Source organism: Neopsephotus bourkii, unplaced genomic scaffold (assembly GCF_033783945.1).
Source record: "Neopsephotus bourkii isolate Nb327-2 ecotype Australia unplaced genomic scaffold, CSIRO-AGI_Nbou_v1 NB_1479, whole genome shotgun sequence".
Lineage (NCBI taxonomy): Eukaryota > Metazoa > Chordata > Aves > Psittaciformes > Psittacidae > Neopsephotus > Neopsephotus bourkii.
Window position 1 is genome coordinate 484,083 of NW_026901955.1, and position 18,588 is coordinate 502,670.

Genomic DNA, 18,588 nt, shown 5'->3' on the forward strand with positions numbered 1-18,588 from the left:
GCACGGCGGGCCGGGATCCCCGCGCCGCCCGCGCCCCGCGCATGCGCCCCGCCGCCGGCGACCGGGAGCGCGCTCGGGAGCGCGGAGCCGCGGCCGGTAACGAGGCGGGAGCGCGGGAAAGAGGAGCCCAAGGCCCCGGCGCCGGGCTGCAATGGAGCGCAGTGACCGCGGGGGGTTGAGTGGTGACCGCCGGCAGCACCGCGCACACCGGCACCACCACCCCCGTGATCCCGGCGCTCCCGGGACCCCCATCACGCCCTTTCCGTGTGTGCTCCCTGCCTGGGAGCCGATCCCCTGGGAAACTGCTCCATCCCACCGGGAGCGGTGCCGCCCCCCCCCGCCGTGTGTCACCGACCCCGGCAGCTCGAGTCTTCTGGGGTTTTTAATAGCCTCACAAGGTCAGGTACATCCCGGTACCGAGCCATGGACAGGGAAGGAAGGTGCCGCGCCGGAACCCGGCGGCGCCCGGGGCCCGCTCAGTCGGAGGGCACATCGGGGGTGACAAAGGTGCCCTTCTGGTCCCACTGCATGTCCCGGATGCGGCGGATGGACTGGATCTGCGGCTGGAAGGCCGACCACTCGTTCCAGTGTCGGAAGTCTCCGGTCTCAAACAGGTACTGGTAGCCCCGATAGCCGGGGTACTGGTACCCAACCCAGCTGTGGGGAGAGCACATGGAGCAGCGCTGAGACCCCGCTGCCGCCCTGGTGATGGCTCCACCACCAAAGGCTGCCTGGGAGCCCAGTGCTCGGGATCAGAGCCGGGAGCACAGTGGGGGGGGGCTGACAGGATCCCACTTACGTTCCACTGGGCACCTGCACGCTGCCCACACGGTCGCAGAAGCCGTAAGCCCAGAGGCTGGGCACGTCGTCCTCCTGGATCTCCATCTTGTTGCCCTTGAAGTCAGCAGACTCGTACAGGGAGATTTTGTGGTCCTCAGCCTCCTGTGGAAGACAAGAAGAAGGCGCTGGGTCGTGCAGTGCGGCGCGGATCCTGGCCAGACCCCGCTGGGTGCTTCTGCTCCTGCCCCACTCACCATTTTGATGGGGCGCATGGACATGAAGCAGTCGCTCCGGTAGCTGCTGGACCAGGTGTCCCAGCGAGGGTATTCCCCCTTCTCCAGGATGAACATCTCCCCGCGCATGTTGGCCTGTTCGTAGGCCACCCATCTGGGGACATGGGGAGGACAAGACTGTGGGTCAGATGCATCAGCAGCTCTGCTCCTGCTTAGCCTGGGGGGTGCCAGAGCCAGGCTCCCAGCACCCAGAGAGACTGGGGGTGTCAGGACCGGTCCCACCATCCTGCTCCCTCCTTTATGGCACGTGCAGAGCTGGCAGCACTGAGCAGGCAGGCTCTCACTGGTGCACACATGCAAGGCCTGCAGCAGCCACCAGCATGCCCATGGTGCCACCGTTGCTCATCCCAGGAAGCTGCTGTGAGCCCTGCACACTGGTCACCACAGACTGGTCCTTGCATTATCACTTTGCTTTCCCTGTTGCCCCAGGGAGCCCAGACCAGTGCTGCCCAGGCTGTGCAATCTTGGCACGCTCCCATGCTTGGCTGCAGAGCCGCAGCCAGCTCTGGCACTCATGCTGTTCCCACGGTGCAGGCGCTAGGGGCTTGTTCCTCTGCAACGTCACCTCTTTAGCAGTGCCAGGAGGTGCTGCTGTGATGTGAAGGTCACGAACACAGGGCTCCGAAAGCCATGGCACCAGAACAGCCCTGCATCCCCCTTGGACGGGGTTGTACCTGTTCTGCAGGCACCAACAGATATTGTCCTAACAGCAGGAGCTGTGCTCGGATGGCACTGGCAGCACAGACTTCTGAGGCTCAGCTTGGTTGAGTCTGCTTTTCTTTCCCTAAGTAAATCTGGGGGCACAGTCTCACCACTGATTTTCAAGGACACTCTGAGGACCCCAGTGACACACAAGTGCTCTGTTCCCCGACTTTCACCCTTTCCCCACTGAGTGCAGCTGCCTGCCCATCACACCTGAGCTCCTTCGCCGCTGCTCCATCCCCTCTGTTTCAAGACAAGTTGGATGGTTTGACTTCCCAATAAAGAACTTGTTACTGGTGCTACTTGGTGTCATTCACTGACTTGGTGTCACCTTGCCCAGTGTGTGAGGGCAGGCTGTGTCCCGTGCATCCTCCTCACCGCACTCGCTGCCCTGCCACCGCTGTGCTGCCTCGCTGGACACAGTGTTCCCTGGCCCTGGCCACCAGCCTGGTCCAAGGCACCCGCATCATTTCACCCCGGCTACCCTAAAACCTGCAGTCACATTTCATGGTCAGTTTGAGGTAGCAGATCTAAGGGATGCCTATCCTTGGCCTCTGCCTTTGACTCTAGTGCCCTTTGCTTTGCAAATGGTCCTGGCATCCTCCCCCTGCCCATGCCATCCTGCACCCCCAAAGGAGACCCGAAGGAAATGCCCCCGCACATCGCACTGTGCATAGGGCTGCTCTCCAGGCCCACATCCCCACCTCCCCAGGGCATCCCCGTGGCCACAGTCCCCTCCATGGCCAGGGTCACTCACGGTCCAGAGGTGACGATGACGCTGCGCACCCGGTCGAAGCCGCGGTCCGCCAGGTTCATGCACTCGGTGGTGAACTCCATCTGCCTGCCCTGGAAGTTCTCCTGCTCGAAGACGATGATCTGGGGCAGAGGGGAAGGGTTGGATGGGGACAGGCAGGGCAGGGCATCAGCCCCAGCTGCACTGGGAAGGATCTGCTTCTCCAGGAGCTGCATCCAACCCATGGCCTTTGCTGCCTGGCACTTGCAGTGTCATCAGAGCCCTTGCGTTGCTCGTCCCCAGCCCTGCTGCAGCGCCTTGGTGACACGCTGCCCTGGCATCATCCTGGTGGTTTGATGCTGGCCCTGTCATAGCCTCCTTCCCCAGCATCTGGAGCAGCTCTGGGCCCCTGCATGGAGGTGACCAGAGGCACCCCTAATGTTACACATGGGCGGAGCATTTCCAAAGCTATGGTCCCCAGTGCGCCATCCCAGTCAAAAGCTACCCAGAGCATCTCTCCTGCAGCAGCCCCACAAGCTGCTCCCCTCCTGCTCTCGGAGCAGGATCCTTCCTGCTGGGACACCAGAGATCTCCTCCTGCCCTAGCACCCCAAAGATGCTGCTGCCACCCCTCACCCCCAGCCGTGCCCCCGCGCGTGGGGAGCAGCAGGGCTTACCCTGAAGGGTTCTGTGGAGGGCTCCTCGCTCTTGCTGTTAGCGATGGGAGCAGGGTCGAGGGATGGAGCTGGAGCTGCCTTCTCCTCCTCCGCAGCCTGGCCGGGAGCAGCGGGTTTTGTGGTCTCAGACATCGCGGTGTTGGGCTCAAGTCTGCGACAGGGAGGGCACCAGGCAGAGGTGCCAGGAGCAGATTAGAGGGGAAGCATGGATGTGGGCACCCACCACCCTGCCCTCGGGTCCGTCACATTGGGATGGGAGGCTCAGCAATGGGGTGGGAACTGGGGCAAGGACAGGAGCTGCTGGGGGGTTCTTCTGCAGGCCCAGACAGTGGCCCTGCATTCACCAGGAGGATGTTGGGACGTCCTCAGTGTCCACACTCTCCTCATGCCCTGAGCATGGTCCCACCGCTGCAGGGATGCCCAGGACCAGCCGGGCCCTGCCCTCAGTGGCCAGGCTGGGCACTGCTACCACCCTAAACAGAGGGTATCAGGGACCCTGGCTGGGACACAGGGGGTAGGAAGGTCGGACAGGGTTGCTGAGCCCCCAATAGTCACCCAGTAGCAGGTGGGGGTCACCAGTGGTGCTGAGATAGGGAAGGGCAGTGGGATGCTGAGCTCAGGATGCTCCCAGGCGTGATGACCACGGCAATGGCCACGGCTGAGCCCCTGCCTTTCCCTCTCCCCGCCTTGGGTCCGGCTGCAGCCCGGTGACTGTGTCCTCTTACCTGGGCAGCTGCTGGTTCTTGTTGGAGTGAGCGGGCTGTGTTTTGGGGCGCAGCGAGGCCCCCACTTTATAGCCTGGCAAGGGCAGACCCCGGGCGGGCGCACAAAGGAACTGCCAGCTCATCAGTGTCTGCGCGCCCGCCCAGTCATCACATCCTGCAAAGCGCTGGGCGAGCTGGAAGCCTCTCCCCGGCCCCGTGCCCAGCCGCTGAACCCAGCACTTTCCTTTGTGCCCGTGGCACAACAGAAGACCTGACCCTGCCACTTTGTGCCTCACGTGTGGCCACCCTGACAGGGCATATATAGCTCTGGAGCAGCCTGGCACGCCACCCTCCCTGCTTGCTGCACCCACATGGGCACCCAGCTCTGGTGCTGCTGCAGCCAGGCCCTGTTCCTGTGTGGTGCCCACTCTGAGAGCCACACTGTGCCTGTCCCAGTGCTCAATCTCTCACTCTGAACATCACCCCGTACCCGCAGATGGCCGATGCGCCACCCTGAAGATGTCAGGACACAACTGAAGTGCTTTGAGATGCTTCAAGAGTTGGTTTGGGTTTTTTTCCCAAATGATGTGTAATTGAAGCTGACACTTTCCAAACCACCCCCATCCCTCAAAGCAGGGTTCTCTGTGGAGGATGTTCCCTGGTGTGGGTATTGGCTGTTTTTAGCCCGTTTCATTCTCTCCAATCCCCAGTTCTGCCATCATTGCACTGTGTGGTACCAAACCCCGTGCAGGTGTGGGTGCCTTGGTGCTGTCTCAGTGGCAGAGGGGCCATGGGGTGTCTGGATGGGGACACACTGAGCACGGTCTCTGCAGGAGCACATCTCCTGCACCCCACATCAGGGGACTCCTCGGGGGGACCTTCCCCCAGCTCCCAGTGAGCCTCCAGCCGCTGCTCTCCCTGTTTTCTGCTGTGATCCTGTGCATCGGGTAAATACCCACATGCTTGTTTCCCCCTGGTCCATTCCAATACCCGCAGCCTCCATCAGCACCAGCACTCAGGCTGCCTCTTCACCACTGGCAGCAGCAAAATACCCAGGTCTGCGTATCCAGAAAGCTCCGAGCCCTCAGTTTTGCCATCATCTTTCACTCCCCTCAAGTGCCAACCACCCTCTGAGCCATTGTCCAGGATCCCGAACCAAAAGCTTTCACTGATCCCTTCTTTCCTCATGGTTTTGGGGGGCTGTGCCCTCGGTGGGTGCTGCTGCCCCTATTTCCCTGCTCCCACAGCTGCCCTGTGCTGCTTTGGCTGTTCCTGTGAGGACTGGGCAGCCCAGGGATTGTCCCTGTGATGGTGCTGTGGAAGGGCTGACAGCAAGGATCTGTCCTTGTCAGCCCCCTGGACACAAAAATCTCTGCCTTCCCCACTGAGCATCCCTGCCCTGGGCTTTGGAAAGCCTTTGCACCATCCCATCCTGCATCGTTCCCTCGCTGCGCTGTCCCCTCCTGCACTGTCCCACCCTGGCAGAGGGGGACACACGGGAGGTGCAGCTCAAACCCAGGGACGAGCTGCCCCAGCCTCACTGCACAGCTGGAGCTGACACAGCTCAGCCCCACAGGCACTGGCACAGGCTCCTGCCCGGCACAAGGAGTTTGTTCTGCCCTGGTGAGTCCTGCTGCATACACACCTCCTGCTGCTGCATCACTGCGTGCACACCTCCTGCTGCTGCATCACTGCGTGCACACCTCCTGCTGCTGCATCACTGCATGCACACCTCCTGCTGCTGCATCACTGCGTGCACACCTCCTGCTGCTGCATCACTGCGTGCACACCTCCTGCTGCTGCATCACTGCGTGCACATCTGCTGCTGCATCACTGCGTGCACACCTCCTGCTGCTGCATCACTGCGTGCACACCTCCTGCTGCTGCATCACTGCGTGCACACCTCCTGCTGCTGCATCACTGCGTGCACACCTCCTGCTGCTGCATCACTGCGTGCACACCTCCTGCTGCTGCATCACTGCGTGCACACCTCCTGCTGCTGCATCACTGCGTGCACACCTCCTGCGCTGCATCACTGCGTGCACACCTCCTGTGTGTTGGTGTTGTGTGTTGGTGTTGTGTGTTGGTGTTGCTGCTGCATCACTGCGTGCACACCTCCTGCTGCATCACTGCGTGCACATCTGCTGCTGCATCACTGCGTGCACACCTCCTGCTGCTGCATCACTGCATGCACACCTCCTGCTGCTGCATCACTGCGTGCACACCTCCTGCTGCTGCATCACTGCGTGCACACCTCCTGCTGCTGCATCACTGCGTGCGCACCTCCTGCTGCTGCATCACTGCATGCACACCTCCTGCTGCTGCATCACTGCGTGCACCACAGGGACACCAGCCACAGCCCGGGCTCCACACAACCACATCCTGGTGCTGGAGCACAGTGCAGTGAGCTGCAGTCTCTGCACTGATGACCAAGCTGGGTTCAGCTGGGGCCACAGCAATCAGCCTGTGCTTAACGCACATTTGCTGGGGGTGCAGATGTTTGGGACAGCCCCACTGCAGGTGGTTGCATGTGAGCTTGCAGTGCCGGGGCTGCCGGGGCTGGAAGGAGGATGCTCCAGCTCAGCCACTCCACAGATCCTTGGCAAACACTGTCCCAAAACACAGCCCTACCTGGGAACATGGGAATTGCCACCAGGCCCAAGAGCCTCCTTTCACTGCTGCCCCATTGCTGCCCTGCTTGTGGGTGCCTCTGCAGAGTGCCAGCCCCTGGAGCCCTGCATGCACCCATCATGACCCCGGGATGATTTGAGAGCAGTCACCAGGAGCAAAGCTTGAAGGTATTTAGGTACCCAAAACGTGGCTGAGGCAGGATTTTCCCAGGTCCCTGTGCAGAGGCAGGAGGAGGCTGCAGCACTTCCCACGTCCTGATCTGCATTGCAGCCCCCCCATGCCTTTGCAAACCTGCCCCTTGCTCTCCTGCGCCCCATGCCCCCGCTTACTATGATGCTCTATGGTTGCTGTGCTCAACCTGCAGAACAGCTGGCCCTGCTTTCACAGAGAGCTGCTCTGCCATAGCAGATGGAGCTGGAGATGCAGCTTTCCTCCTGCTTCCCAGCAATGCAGGTGAGGAAACCTCCCCCTCCAGACAGGGCATGGGCAGAGTCTGTGGTCCATGGGGTCAGGGCAGCAGGAGCTCTGGCGTCCCAGCTCATCAGCATCGCTGCAGCATCGCCTTTGTTCTGCCCGGTCCCTCCTCCTGCCATGTGCTGAGTTAGGGGTTTCCATAATGCTCCCCTGGGCTCTGATCTAGCTGCAGGCTATAAAAACCCAGCAAGGCTGCTGGACATGTCAGCCCCCGGGCACCAGCGAGTCAAACAGGTAAGCACAGGAGCCTGGAGGCACCACATGGATAGGGGAGGATCTGGGAACCGGGGCTGGGTCCTGTGGCCAGGATGGGAAACAAGGAGATGGGAAGCAGCTGGGGACGGGCTGTGGCACTGCTCATACGTGTCTGCACTAGGAATGGTGGTGGGGGACCAGGGGACATCGCTGGCCATGGCAGGGTGCTGCTACTCAGCATGGACTTGCAGCAGCCTCTGCAGTGCTCCTGGCTCTGCTGGATCACTGGAATCTACTGCACAGGGATCGGCCTGGACAGATCCCTGGCAGCAGGGAGCAGGAGTCTGCCCTGTCCCGGCCCAGGAAGCAGGAGTGTCCCTGGGCACGGGCAGTGTGCTCACACTGCTGCAGTGATAGAGCATGCAGGGTCTGGGCAGGCTTTAACGGTCCCATTCCCCTGGCAGAGCCATCATGACCCACCACAGCAGGAGCTCCTCTGGACTATGGAAGGTACGGGAGCATCAGCAGGACTGGTGACACCTCCTGAGCCCCAGGAACCCCTGTGCATGGGGCTGCAGTGTCTGCCTGGGGCCTCTGCACCACGGAGCCCCCTGACTCCCTCCATCCTCCCCAGATCGTGGTGTGGGATGAGGATTTCTTCCAGGGCAAGAAGCACGAGTTCACCACTGACTGCTACAGCACCGTGGAGCACGGCTTCAGCACCGTCCGCTCCTGCAAGATCGAGAGCGGGGCGTGAGTGGGGACTGGGGGGGACGGACCCCATGGTCTGGTGGAGAGGGGTTGGAGGATGGAGGTCTCCAGGGTCTTTTGCCCCCCAAGCCATGGGGCTGTCTCCTCCGGGCAATGACCACATCCCTGCAGGGTGCTCTGGGTGTGAGCAGGGTGGTGGGTGCTGTGGGGGTCTCACCTCTCTCCTGCCCCACAGATGGGCCGGCTTCGAGCACTGTGGCTTCCAGGGGCAGCAGTTTGTGCTGGAGCGCGGCGAGTACCCGTGCTGGGAGGCATGGAGTGGCAGCAATGCCTACCACGTGGAGAGGATGTGCTCCTTCCGCCCCATCGCCTGCGCCGTGAGTGCCCTCGTCCCAGCTCCCCACTGCCGGGCTGGTCCTGGAGCCCATCACCAGCCGGGCTCGTGCACCAACACCGTGCCCCTCTCGGTGCCAGGACCGCGGGCGCAGCAGGCTCATGCTCTTTGAGGAGGAGAACTTCCAGGGCAAGCGGGGGGAGCTGAGCGATGACTGCCCCTCGCTGCCCGCCCTGGGCTGGGATGGCAGCGCCGTGGGCTCCTTCTTTGTCCGCTCTGGCGCGTGAGTACCCAGCAGCTTGCACCCTGGCAGTGAACAAGGTGTTGGAGAGGGCTTGGAGCAAGCTGCTCCAGTGGAAGGTGTCCCTGCCCATGGCAGGGGTTGGAACTGGATGAGCTTTAAGGTCCCTTCCAACCCAAACCAGGCTGAGGTTCTATGGCACACACTGGAGCTGGGGATGCTCTGGTGCCTCATGCCCGCGTTGACCGCCGCTCTCTGCCTGCCGCAGGTGGGTCTGCTCGCAGTTCCCAGGGTATCGTGGCTTCCAGTACCTGCTGGAGAGCGACAGCCATGCCGGCGAGTACAAGCACGTGCGGGAGTGGGGCTCCCATGCACAGACAGGACAGGTCCAGTCCATCCGCAGGGTCCAGCAGTGACCACCGGAGCCATCGTGACACCAACCGCACACCCTGGGCACTGTGTCGACCATGGGGCAGCAGGGGCAAAACTCAATAAAGACTTAGTTGTCTAAGGCACTGCACTGGGGAAGGGGTGCAGGGGCGTGTGATGCTGTGCCTGAGGACAGAGCAGGGGCCCTGCAGGGACTGTGTTCTGGGGTGGGGGGGACAACCATACTTTTCTGCCCCTGCAGCCAGCACAGGCAGCCACATGTCCCACTGCAGTCAGGAAAAGCCCCTGCTCAGCTCGCATCTGGAGATGCAGTGAGGTGCAATGGTCCAATCTTGGCCCCGCTTGACCCCACACAGTGGTCAGCCTGGCTGCTGGACCCACACATTGTCAGGGTCCCTTCAGAGCCCATCCTGGTGCACCCATGCACACCCCTGCACTCACACCAGCTTGCAGCAGCTCCCATGCCCAAGGCAGAGGCAAGCAAGCAGCTCTGCCTGCAGCAGTGCGGAGGGACAGGCCAGCACACAGCTAGGAGAGCAACGTGTGAGCCCAGCAGCTGTAAAGGATGGAGGCAAGAGGATGCAGGAGAGAGGATGGAGGATGCAGGAGGGGGGGATGAAGGGTGGAGGAGGGGGATGGAGGTGGGGGATGGAGGAGCGGGATGGAGGAGGGGGATGGAGGAGGGGGATGGAGGTGGGGGATGGAGGAGGGGTTTCCGGGCCGGCTCCTCCGGGGCGCTCCCGCACACAGACGCTGCGCAGCGGCCGGAGCGAGCGGGAGGCAGCGGCCCGAACCCCCCGCCCTGGAAGCCAGGTAGGGCCGCGCCGGGTTCCTCCGGTGCCTTCCGGGTGGGATCTGGGATGCGGGGGGTGCAGGCATCGCCGCGCGACTGCGCTCGGTCCAAGGAAAACGCTTTATCCGCTCCCCTCGCTGTTCTAATCCCCTCGGTAACAGCAGGTCCCACGCGAAGCCCCCGTCGGGCACAGCCTCACGGGCACTGGGCCGGGGCCGGGGCAGCGGCGCATCCGCAGCGTGGTCCCGGCCTGCGGGATGATGCTCGGTCCCCCCCCGGGCTCTGCCGGCAGCCCCGGCCCCGCTGACATGAACTGATGCTCCGCTTGTCTGTATCTGAATTTTATTTTTCAGAAGCCTCATCAGGAATAGGGCTCGGGACAGGTAAATGGATTCTTGCCTCATGGCTCCTGGAAGGAAATGTAGCCAAATTCTGGCTCGCTTCTTTGTCTTGAAACCACCATTTCCTCCTACACCTGATGATATTAGGTAGGGGGTTAGAGGAGAGGCTGGGCCAGCCCCCCCAGCACAGCCCTTCCCTGGCAGATGCTGCCCGGCTCCTGCTGGGAGCCATTTTCTTGCCCTCATTGTCTCGTTGCCTTTTGTCTGTGCCAGCACCTCCTGCCCCGGGGAGCCGGGAGGAGCCCGGACACCATCAGGTTTTCAGTCGCATCTGGGCTTTGCAGGGAGCTTCCTCCCTCTCCATCCCCCTTCTCCCTCCCGGGGCTGCCCAGCCTGAGAGCTGCAGACAAAGGGAGGCAGCGCCTGCGCCGCTGCGGCAGCACCGCAGCCTGGGCTGAGCCAGAGCCGGGGCTCAGCCACCGACGGCAGCGAGGGATGGGCAGGGCCACGTTGCCCATCCTGTGGGATCTGGGGTGTCCGGATCCATATCCCAGAGATCTCCACAGCAGAGCAGCCAGCACTGTGCCTGCAGCGTGGCAGGAGCACACGTGCAGCTTTCCTGCTGCCCTCACCTCCCTGCTCCTGCCTGCAGTGCTCCCCTCCATCCTCCTCCTCACTCCAGGGAGGGTTTAGCCCCTGTTTCACTGTGGTGTGCTCTGCACCCTATGTACCACCAACCCATGGCAGGAGATCAGGGCAGGCGATCGCTCACCACACCTAAGACAAGTGTTTGGTGAAGTGCTGCCTGCACAGAACTGGTTTTCTCCCCCTCCTGTCCTGGGGTGCGCTCCATTGCAGCCCTCATCCTGGCACTCACATCCCACTGCCCCACCACAGGCAGCGAACCCATCTGCCAGATGCTCGATGGCAGTTTGGTGCCTGTCGCTGCCCAGCCCCACAGCAGCTGGTTTGCAAATGCTGCTGGGACGTGCTGTCCCCGGCTGTCCCCATGCGAGGCTTTGTCCTGTGATGTGCAGCCACAATGGACCACGGACAGCAGGAGGTGGCTGAACTGCAGAGTCATCACGAACCCAGTCCCCCGGGACCTGCTGCCAGTGCAACCCAGTTAAACCGCAGGGCAGGGGCAGGGGAAGTCTCTGCCCCCAGCACAGGGACATCCATCAACAGACAGTGACAGGGTTTGAGGCATTGCCACCATTTATGGTGCAGTCCTTCCCAGTTTCCCCCCACCCTGTGAGCACAGGAGATGCCTGGGTGCTGTGCTTCCCCACGCTCCATGCTGAAGGCGTCCTCTCTGGAGCTACTCACTTCAGCAGGGATCTGGCCCTTCCATTGCCCCAGCTTTGGGCAGAGCCCGGGCACCCTGTGGGGACCAGGAGTGGTGCCAGCAGCGGTGGGGTCAGAGCAGAGGATGCTGCCTTGGGGCTTCAATCCCATAGGGATGGGGAGCCGAGGGAGGCTCTGCCTGCCCCTCCTGCCAGGCTCCCCCAGCTCGATGCCTCCCCTCGGCTCTGCGTTGCTCTCCCTTGCTGCGTTGGTTGCTTTCTTTTGCAGCTGCTAATGACTGACCTGAGGTCTGTTCACACACAGTCCCCTGCGCGGCCCCCGCGGCGGAGCAGCCACACAGGCCAGGGGGACACTGCACAGCACCCGCAGAGCTGGTGACCACAGGTAGGACCCCGGGGAGGGGGACATGGATGGTACCAGCCCCTTGCTGTCCCCTCGTGACCCGGGAGGGCTCTATGCAGTGGGGAGCCGGCCTTCCTCCCAGGGACCCCATCACGGGCTCTCCCCAGGCTCCAGTGGGTCCATGGGGTCCCCAGGACCACCTGCATGAGAGGACGTGACCCTGCACATGCCCAGCGGTGGGGAGGGGCTGCCGCCGCGCTGCCAGGGTCTCACAGCATCTCTGCTCCCCAGGGGCAGAGCCCCAGCTCCTGCCCGGTGCCTGGAGGGGAGCCGGGGCTCGGGCATCACCATCGCTTCCCCTACACGGATGCTGGAGCCGGGCCGGCTGGCACAGAGCACCCCGGTGCTGGCTGCCATGGGCTGGAGCCACTGCGGGGGACACGGCCGAGGAGGCGGCGCTGGGGACACCTGAGGACACGGGGCTGCAGCTACAAGGTGCTGGGTCCCCTTCCCTCCCGCTGCTCCACCCCAGCCGGACCCAGAGCACGGGATCCCCCATGCACCCTCCACAGCAGTGGGCAGGGCATGGGCAGGGTGAGACCCATCCCCTTCACTGAACGCAGTGTGTGAGGAGGGAGAAGGGAAATGGGATGGGAGAGGAGCTGTACCTGCTCCTCAAGGAGACACAATGGCCAGAGTACAAAGGGACTGTGGCTGTTCCCAGTGATGCTGCCTGTCCCTCTGTCAGCAAATCCCTGGTGCTTTCTGCTCTGGCAGGGCCATGTTCCAGCAGGGCCCTGTCTCTGCTCTGCTTGGAGAAAACACCTTGTGTATGGAGCAGCCAGGAGCACAGGGAGGAACACAGGCACTGAGGTGCCCATGGCATGGCCTCTGTGGGGCTATGTGGGGTGACAGTGGCCCCATAAGTGGATACAACCATTGCGACCATTGCCCACTCCAGTGAGCATCCCCTGAGCAGGCAGGAGGGCTGAGGGCAGACACAGCTTGTGACAGGCGTTACAGCCCCTTGAAGTCCAAAACAGAGGCTTCCTTGTGGGGACCAGAGGGCACTCGTGCTGCAGGAGGAGGTGACGCAGAGGGACATGGGGTGACCTGGCTGCCCCTTTGCTCAGCCTTATCTCTCAGGGTACGGTGCAGAGCCTGCTCCTGCTCCTGCAATGAGCACTGCTCAGCCACTGCAGGCAGGACAAGGGCTTTCCTCTGCTCCATGTCCTGGTTTTCCCCTCTCAGGCAGTGGGAGCTCAGTGGAGACCCAGTGCAGCTGTTGCTGTCTCTGCAAAAGCCCTGTTCTTGTAGAGCTGCCATAGCCTCGCGCAGGCACCGGCAGTGATGCTCTCACCCTTTCCCTCCATGCTTCTTCCAGCTCCTTTAGTTCCCTTACCCTGGAGCCTTGCAGTGCAGTGCGGGATTGCCTCTCTCTGCTGCCCATCTTCTCCAGTGCTGGGGGTGGGAGACACGTGTTGTGTGGGGCATGGGCTCCTCGGGGTGCAGGACGCCCGGGGCAGACCCCTGTGAAGCAGGATCCATGGCACAGGCTAAACCCTCCACTAACACCTTCCCCACCCTGGTGACCCAGACCCCTGGTTCCAAGCAGCCCCATCCCTGGGCAGGGTGCTGGGGAGCGGGCTGGGCTCTGCATGCTGCCCTTGCTCGGGTGCTGAGCACTAACCCACTAACCGGCCAGCGCATGCCCTACTAACACCGTGTCTCGCCTCCCACTAACCCCGGCCAGCACTGGCTTCAAAGGGGAACGGAAAAGCTGGGTCAGTGATGTGAGAGGTGCTGGTGCAGGCAGGGCCGCGCAGCCCCTGCCCGCAGGAGGTGAGGTTCCTGCTGGCTCTGCCTGTGGAGCTGCTGCTGACTCGGAGCCTGAACCGGTTTTATCAGCAGAAGCTTTTCAGTTCCTTTTTAAGCCAGTGGCCCTAATGTTCCCGAACCGAATTAAACTAACCCTGCTGCTTTTCTCTTCATTTCTTTTCCAGCGTGTGTGGTCCTCTAAGAGCGGCTGTGCCATGCTTCTGTCACTAACCACCTATACTAACTGCTCCTGACTTGTTCCTCCACTGCTACTAACAAATACTCTTTGCACTTTAACTCTCGGGCGCTCTTCGCCATGACACGAACAGTGGCCTCCTCCTGGAGCCCTGGGCTTCAGTGCAGCTGAGCATCTTTGTCTCCCATGGAAAGGAAGATGCTCAGGCTGGGGGGGCTTTGGAAATTTCCCTATTGGCCTTCTGTTTTCCAAGAAATTTCATGTGTCTAAATGAGGAAAAGAGCCTGAGTGGAAAAAAAGACAATGTGGAAACTGGTCAAAACAATTGGTAATGGCCATAAAGGTCCAGCAAAACCCAGGCTGCAGAAAGATGGAGGCAAAGAGCGATGCTATTGCCATGAGCCCCACCAGAGCCGAGCTCGGGGCTCTCCTGGGGCCCCAGTTCACCCGTCATGGGGAATGGTCTCGTGCTGCTCCCACCGGGTGCTCGGGCTCCTCTCTTCACTCCCTTTGTCTCTCCGCAGTTGTTCTTGTGCCTCTGATGCATGCGGGAGCCGCTGCCGGCAGCGTGGTCCTGACTAACAGCACGGTGCCGCGGCTGCCTCTAACCGGGGTTGGTACTCGCAGGGTCCCCCCTGGCCATGGGCCGGGCGGGCAGGAGCAGGGGTGCAGAGCTGTAGGGCTGGGCTGGGGGCACAGCCTGTGCTTTGCTTTCTGTCCGTCTGTCAGTGGACAAACTGCCTCTAATGGGGCCCTGCAGGGTTCAGGCGTCAGGGTCGGTGTGGGTTTGGCCCGCAGACAGCATCAGCATTAAGCTCTGCCTGTGCCAGCAGCAGTGCTGTGATGCCCGTGGGGCAGGACCAAGGCCTGCACACAGGAGTGGATGGTGGCCCTGTGCTGCTGGTTGGGATGGGGAAGCTTGACAGGACATCCAGGACTGGGGGGGGCACAGCGGGGGAGCTCAGCCAAGGGTCAGTGCAGCTCTGTCCAGGGGATACAGATCAGATGGTGTCCCGCTCTGGCTGCCTTCCCTTGGGTTTGTCTCGTGCTCACGAACCCCATGGTGAGGAGCTCCCCATATAACCCAGTGTCCTTGCCCAGTTTCAGTCCCACTCAACAGCAGTTCTCCTGCCTGCTGCTGGAAGGCAAGGGTAGCGCAGGGTCCCCCAGGCAGCCAGGTTCATCCCATGACACTGCCCACCTCCCCTTGGCACCCCTGCTCTGCAACAGCCACGGTTTGGTCTCCGTGAGGGTCTTCCTGTGCTCAGGGTCCCCTCCCCACCCAGCTCCATGGCTGCCCGACCCCACCATAACCCAGTGACCACTCACCTCCCTCTCTGCACTGCTGGGACCAGAGGGTTTGGGGCTGATGCTGCTGTGATTGATGGAAGGGAAGGCAGAGCCCTGCTGCAGGCTGGGGCAGTCTCAAGCAGGGGATTGGGACAGGAGGACAAGCTGGGCCGGGCACAGGGCAGGCAGGTTCAGGGCTCCTGCCCAGGTCAGAAGCACTGTGGGCACTGGGGTGCCCCCTCACACCCACTTTCCAGAGCAGCCTTCCAGGCTGGTGACGGAGGGGAGCAATGGGACCACCACCAGCCATGCAGATGGCCCAGAGGGTGCACTGGGCAGGCAGGACCCGATCCAGGCAATGAGTGCTGCCCATGGACCCCTCAGTGGGGACAGACCCTGGTGCCCCCCCAGGCCTTGGCCCAGGTCACCCCAGCAATGACGTGAGCAGGGGTCCAGGGATAGTGCCAGGCCCTGGGGATGCATCATCCTGCTCAGGGCACCCACACAAGGTGGCCAGAGCTGCCCCTGTTCTGCTGGGACCCCGCTGCTGCCCCACACCCCATGCAGTGGGGCTGGTGCTGGCAGGGGGCAAGGTTCTGGAGCTGCCTCTATGGTGCGAGCGGGAGCTCCACAGGACCCCACATCCCCGAGGGTGTCCCCACTGCCTGTAAAGTCTGCTGTGAACATGGCAAGTGTGCAACCACCCGCAGTCTGTGTCTCTGTGGGGCACGGGGGGCTGCGGGAGCCGGGTGGGGATGCTCTGGGGGTGCCGCAGCTCCAGCCGAGCTGCCAGGGCCACCCCAGGGGTGGGGGGACACAGATGGGGGGGAAAGGGGCAGGGCGCAGGGGGGTGTCCCTGGAGCGGGGAGGTGACCTCCATCCGCAGCGCAGAGCCCCCGGACCGGGCTCACACCGGGGCGCGGGGTCCGGCCCCGCACGGGGGGCTCAGGGCCCATGGCGGCAGATGGAGCTCGTGCTCCAGGGAAGCCCTGCCCCGGCAGCAGAAGTGAGGGCAGAGGGACCCGCACCCCCCCCCCCCCATGGGTCACTGATGCTGCAGAGACCCCTGGAGAGGTTTCATTTTCCCCAAGCTCAATCCTGGGAAGCACCGAGCGTTTGATGCCCCCAGACCCACAGAGACGTCACGGGGGGACCGTGCCTAGAGCAGGTGTCACAGTGGGGACTGGAATGTGCCTGCAGATGCGGCCTCTTGACCTGGCCTCATGAGGAAGGTGCAAGTGATGCTGATTAAAATCATCAAGTCCCAAAGTGCGCTTCTCTCTGGGTTTGATTTATTTCTGGCCACTTCTCATTCTTGGAACTAATGCTCAGCTGAGTTAATACTCCGAGAATGACCAAAAGATGGGGAGTGAAAACTGAAAGAGGATGGTGTCTCCCCATGAGGAGGGTTTAAGCAGGGTCCTTCATACCCCCAGCACTGGGTAAGGAAGAGCCTCCTTCCTCAACAGCCACGCTGACCAGCCTCTGGTTTCCTACACGGTGCTGACTATCTCAAACCTTGCAGCAAACACAGCCAAAGGCCATGTGTGGAATCATGAGCAAAGCTGAAGCTTAAGGCAGGAGATCCCGGCACATCTTGAAGCAATTAAAGTATCAGTTCCACACTTCCATGTGTGCAAACCCATCGGCCTTTCTTCTTCCACCTTTGCAGGACAAGGCAGTGGATGAGATTTGGTTTGGACTCTGGGATAAATGTTTAAGTCCTGCCTGGAGCAAAGTTGCTCCAGCAGCAGCCGGGTGAGCATCACCCCCTGTATCCCACGGGGATGCATTCCTGCGGGCAGGAAAAGCACAGGAAGAGCCCTCGGCTGCTGGGGATGGATCAGTGGGGGGGGCTCCTATGTGAGGCTACAGCCCCGCTGGGGAAGGTCTCGGGGTGGTTTGTGATGAGCCCTCGGTGGGTGCGTGGTGGGGTCCCCTGGGCACGGTGCCCCTCGCCCAGAGCCGCCCGCTCTCATTAATCCCCGGGACTGTAAAGCAATCCATAATGAGATGCTAACTGAGTTTTCTCTAAGTTGGGTGAGGGAAGGTCACCAAGGTAGGACTGGAGTCAGCTTATTGTTATTATCAATCAATAACCTATTTATTTTCCAACATTCCTATTAACCTCTGCAAGCCACTCACCGTTTCCATTTGAAAGGGCTGTGCAGCCGCTTTGCTGACTGGACAACTCTGATTGAAAATGTAACAGTGACCCGACCCCTAAGGCAGAATCCAATTAAAATCATTTTCATTTGTAGATTAATATTTTTTAACATCCCCTGCTTCAGCATCTTACCCAGGAGCTGCTGCCACACTACACAAGCAGCCTGTATCCATAGCACCATAGGAAAGCAATTAGAACTAATTAGACACAAGACAATAGGCCTGTCCCTTTATGGGGAGCAAGGGACAGGGTTCAGCTGCCATGTGTCACCCCCGTGGTGGCAGGGATAGGGATGCTCATGGGATAGGGCTGCTGAGCTCCAGGGGGAGAGGGATGGGAGTCTCAGTGCCTTGTACCACTCCAAAGGCATCAGCCCCGAGGAGGGGGGGTGAGGGTCACCAGTGGTCCAACTTGTGCTGGTGGAAGAGACCAGATGCCCTGGTGATGGGCACATCACAGCACGGCGGGTCGCATCCTTGCCCCTGCTGCAGTGCCTTTGCTGAGCACTGCTGGGGACGCAAAAGAGTGCAGTAATTGGCTGATGAAGCTTGGTCTTAACACAAAGTCTATTATTAATAATGTGACTTTGATAATAAAAAGATTAAAATTAAGTTTATGGTTTGCTGACTGCCCTTTCCACACTGTAATCATCCCTCATTCATATTCATGAACCGCTCATTAGTAACCACTGCTTACAAGCAGGCTAAACAGCCAAACCATTCAGCAGCCACCATCTCCTTAACTGCCTAACTTGCTCACTGATTACCAACATCAAATTAACTCTGCAGAACGGATCTAATAAGCTTCCTGGTGGCTTCAAACCTCCTTGAAAATTGCTCTGATGTCTCCATAGGGCCCTATTAAAAAGAATTCTTCCCCTGTGACTGTTGAGCTTGAGAGTGGGTAATGCATCGGGTTGTGGCTGTGGAGCTGCTGCTGCCCCATCCTGGCTGCCGGAGCTGCTGGGTGCAGCACCAAGGGGGTACCCGGCACTGCCTGCAATGGGGCAGCCCCATCGCTGTGTGTGGATAGCCTTGCAATGGAAATGGCTGGTCCTTGCACTGATGTGCTGCTTTCCTGGGAGCCCACCCATGGCCTCTGCTTTGCTTTTCCCAATCTGCCTCCGGAGAAGATGGATTTTATTCCTCAGCAGCAGCAGCCACCAAAGCCCTGCTGGAAGAGCTGTGGTGCAGCCAGATCCCACCCTCCCCTCATCCCCAGGCCTGGAGCAGCCCTGCCCAGCCCCTGCCTTCAGCCCCCATCCATTAAATGCTTCTGAGACTTAATTTGACTATTTGATAGCTCGGGGCTTGAGGCACAAAAGAACAAATAAGAGCGACCTTTCCATTTAATTACATCTTTTAGATGTGGGAAATACATCAGCTTCCCAGCAGTGGGGCGCGAGGAGGCTTGGTGGGGTTTTGGAGGAGCGAGAGGACCAGCCTGAGGATGCTCTACACTATAGGGAC

At 61.1% G+C, this 18,588-nt stretch overlaps 2 protein-coding genes and 1 long non-coding RNA gene across 7 annotated transcripts; 2 read left to right on the forward strand and 1 right to left on the reverse strand.

The window, feature by feature from the left end:
- Window positions 1-333: 333 nt before the first annotated feature.
- On the reverse strand, window positions 334-4,147 carry LOC133220815 (beta-crystallin B1). Its single transcript, XM_061369190.1, has 6 exons — window positions 3,910-4,147; window positions 3,185-3,335; window positions 2,533-2,651; window positions 1,035-1,167; window positions 800-942; window positions 334-657 (listed from the first exon to the last, which is right to left on the reverse strand). Exons 1-6 carry the CDS (start codon window positions 4,029-4,031, stop codon window positions 477-479), a joined length of 849 nt encoding a protein of 282 aa, XP_061225174.1. The 5' UTR covers window positions 4,032-4,147; the 3' UTR covers window positions 334-476.
- Window positions 4,148-6,685: 2,538 nt separating this feature from the next.
- CRYBA4 (crystallin beta A4) lies at window positions 6,686-8,935 on the forward strand. Of its 4 annotated transcripts, XM_061369194.1 has the most exons (6): window positions 6,686-6,972; window positions 7,653-7,698; window positions 7,823-7,941; window positions 8,135-8,276; window positions 8,374-8,516; window positions 8,743-8,935. In XM_061369194.1, exons 1-6 carry the CDS (start codon window positions 6,860-6,862, stop codon window positions 8,888-8,890), a joined length of 711 nt encoding a protein of 236 aa, XP_061225178.1. In that variant the 5' UTR covers window positions 6,686-6,859; the 3' UTR covers window positions 8,891-8,935. The 4 variants fall into 4 exon arrangements, with proteins under 4 accessions (XP_061225178.1, XP_061225177.1, XP_061225175.1 ...); XM_061369193.1 differs by having other exon boundaries at window positions 7,823-8,276; XM_061369191.1 differs by having other exon boundaries at window positions 7,653-8,276.
- Window positions 8,936-9,688: 753 nt separating this feature from the next.
- LOC133220842 (uncharacterized) lies at window positions 9,689-13,841 on the forward strand. Of its 2 annotated transcripts, XR_009727790.1 has the most exons (3): window positions 9,689-10,145; window positions 11,610-11,690; window positions 11,940-13,841. It is a non-coding gene; the product is annotated as an uncharacterized LOC133220842 (long non-coding RNA). The 2 variants fall into 2 exon arrangements; XR_009727789.1 differs by having other exon boundaries at window positions 11,610-13,841.
- The last annotated feature ends 4,747 nt before the right edge of the window (window positions 13,842-18,588 follow it).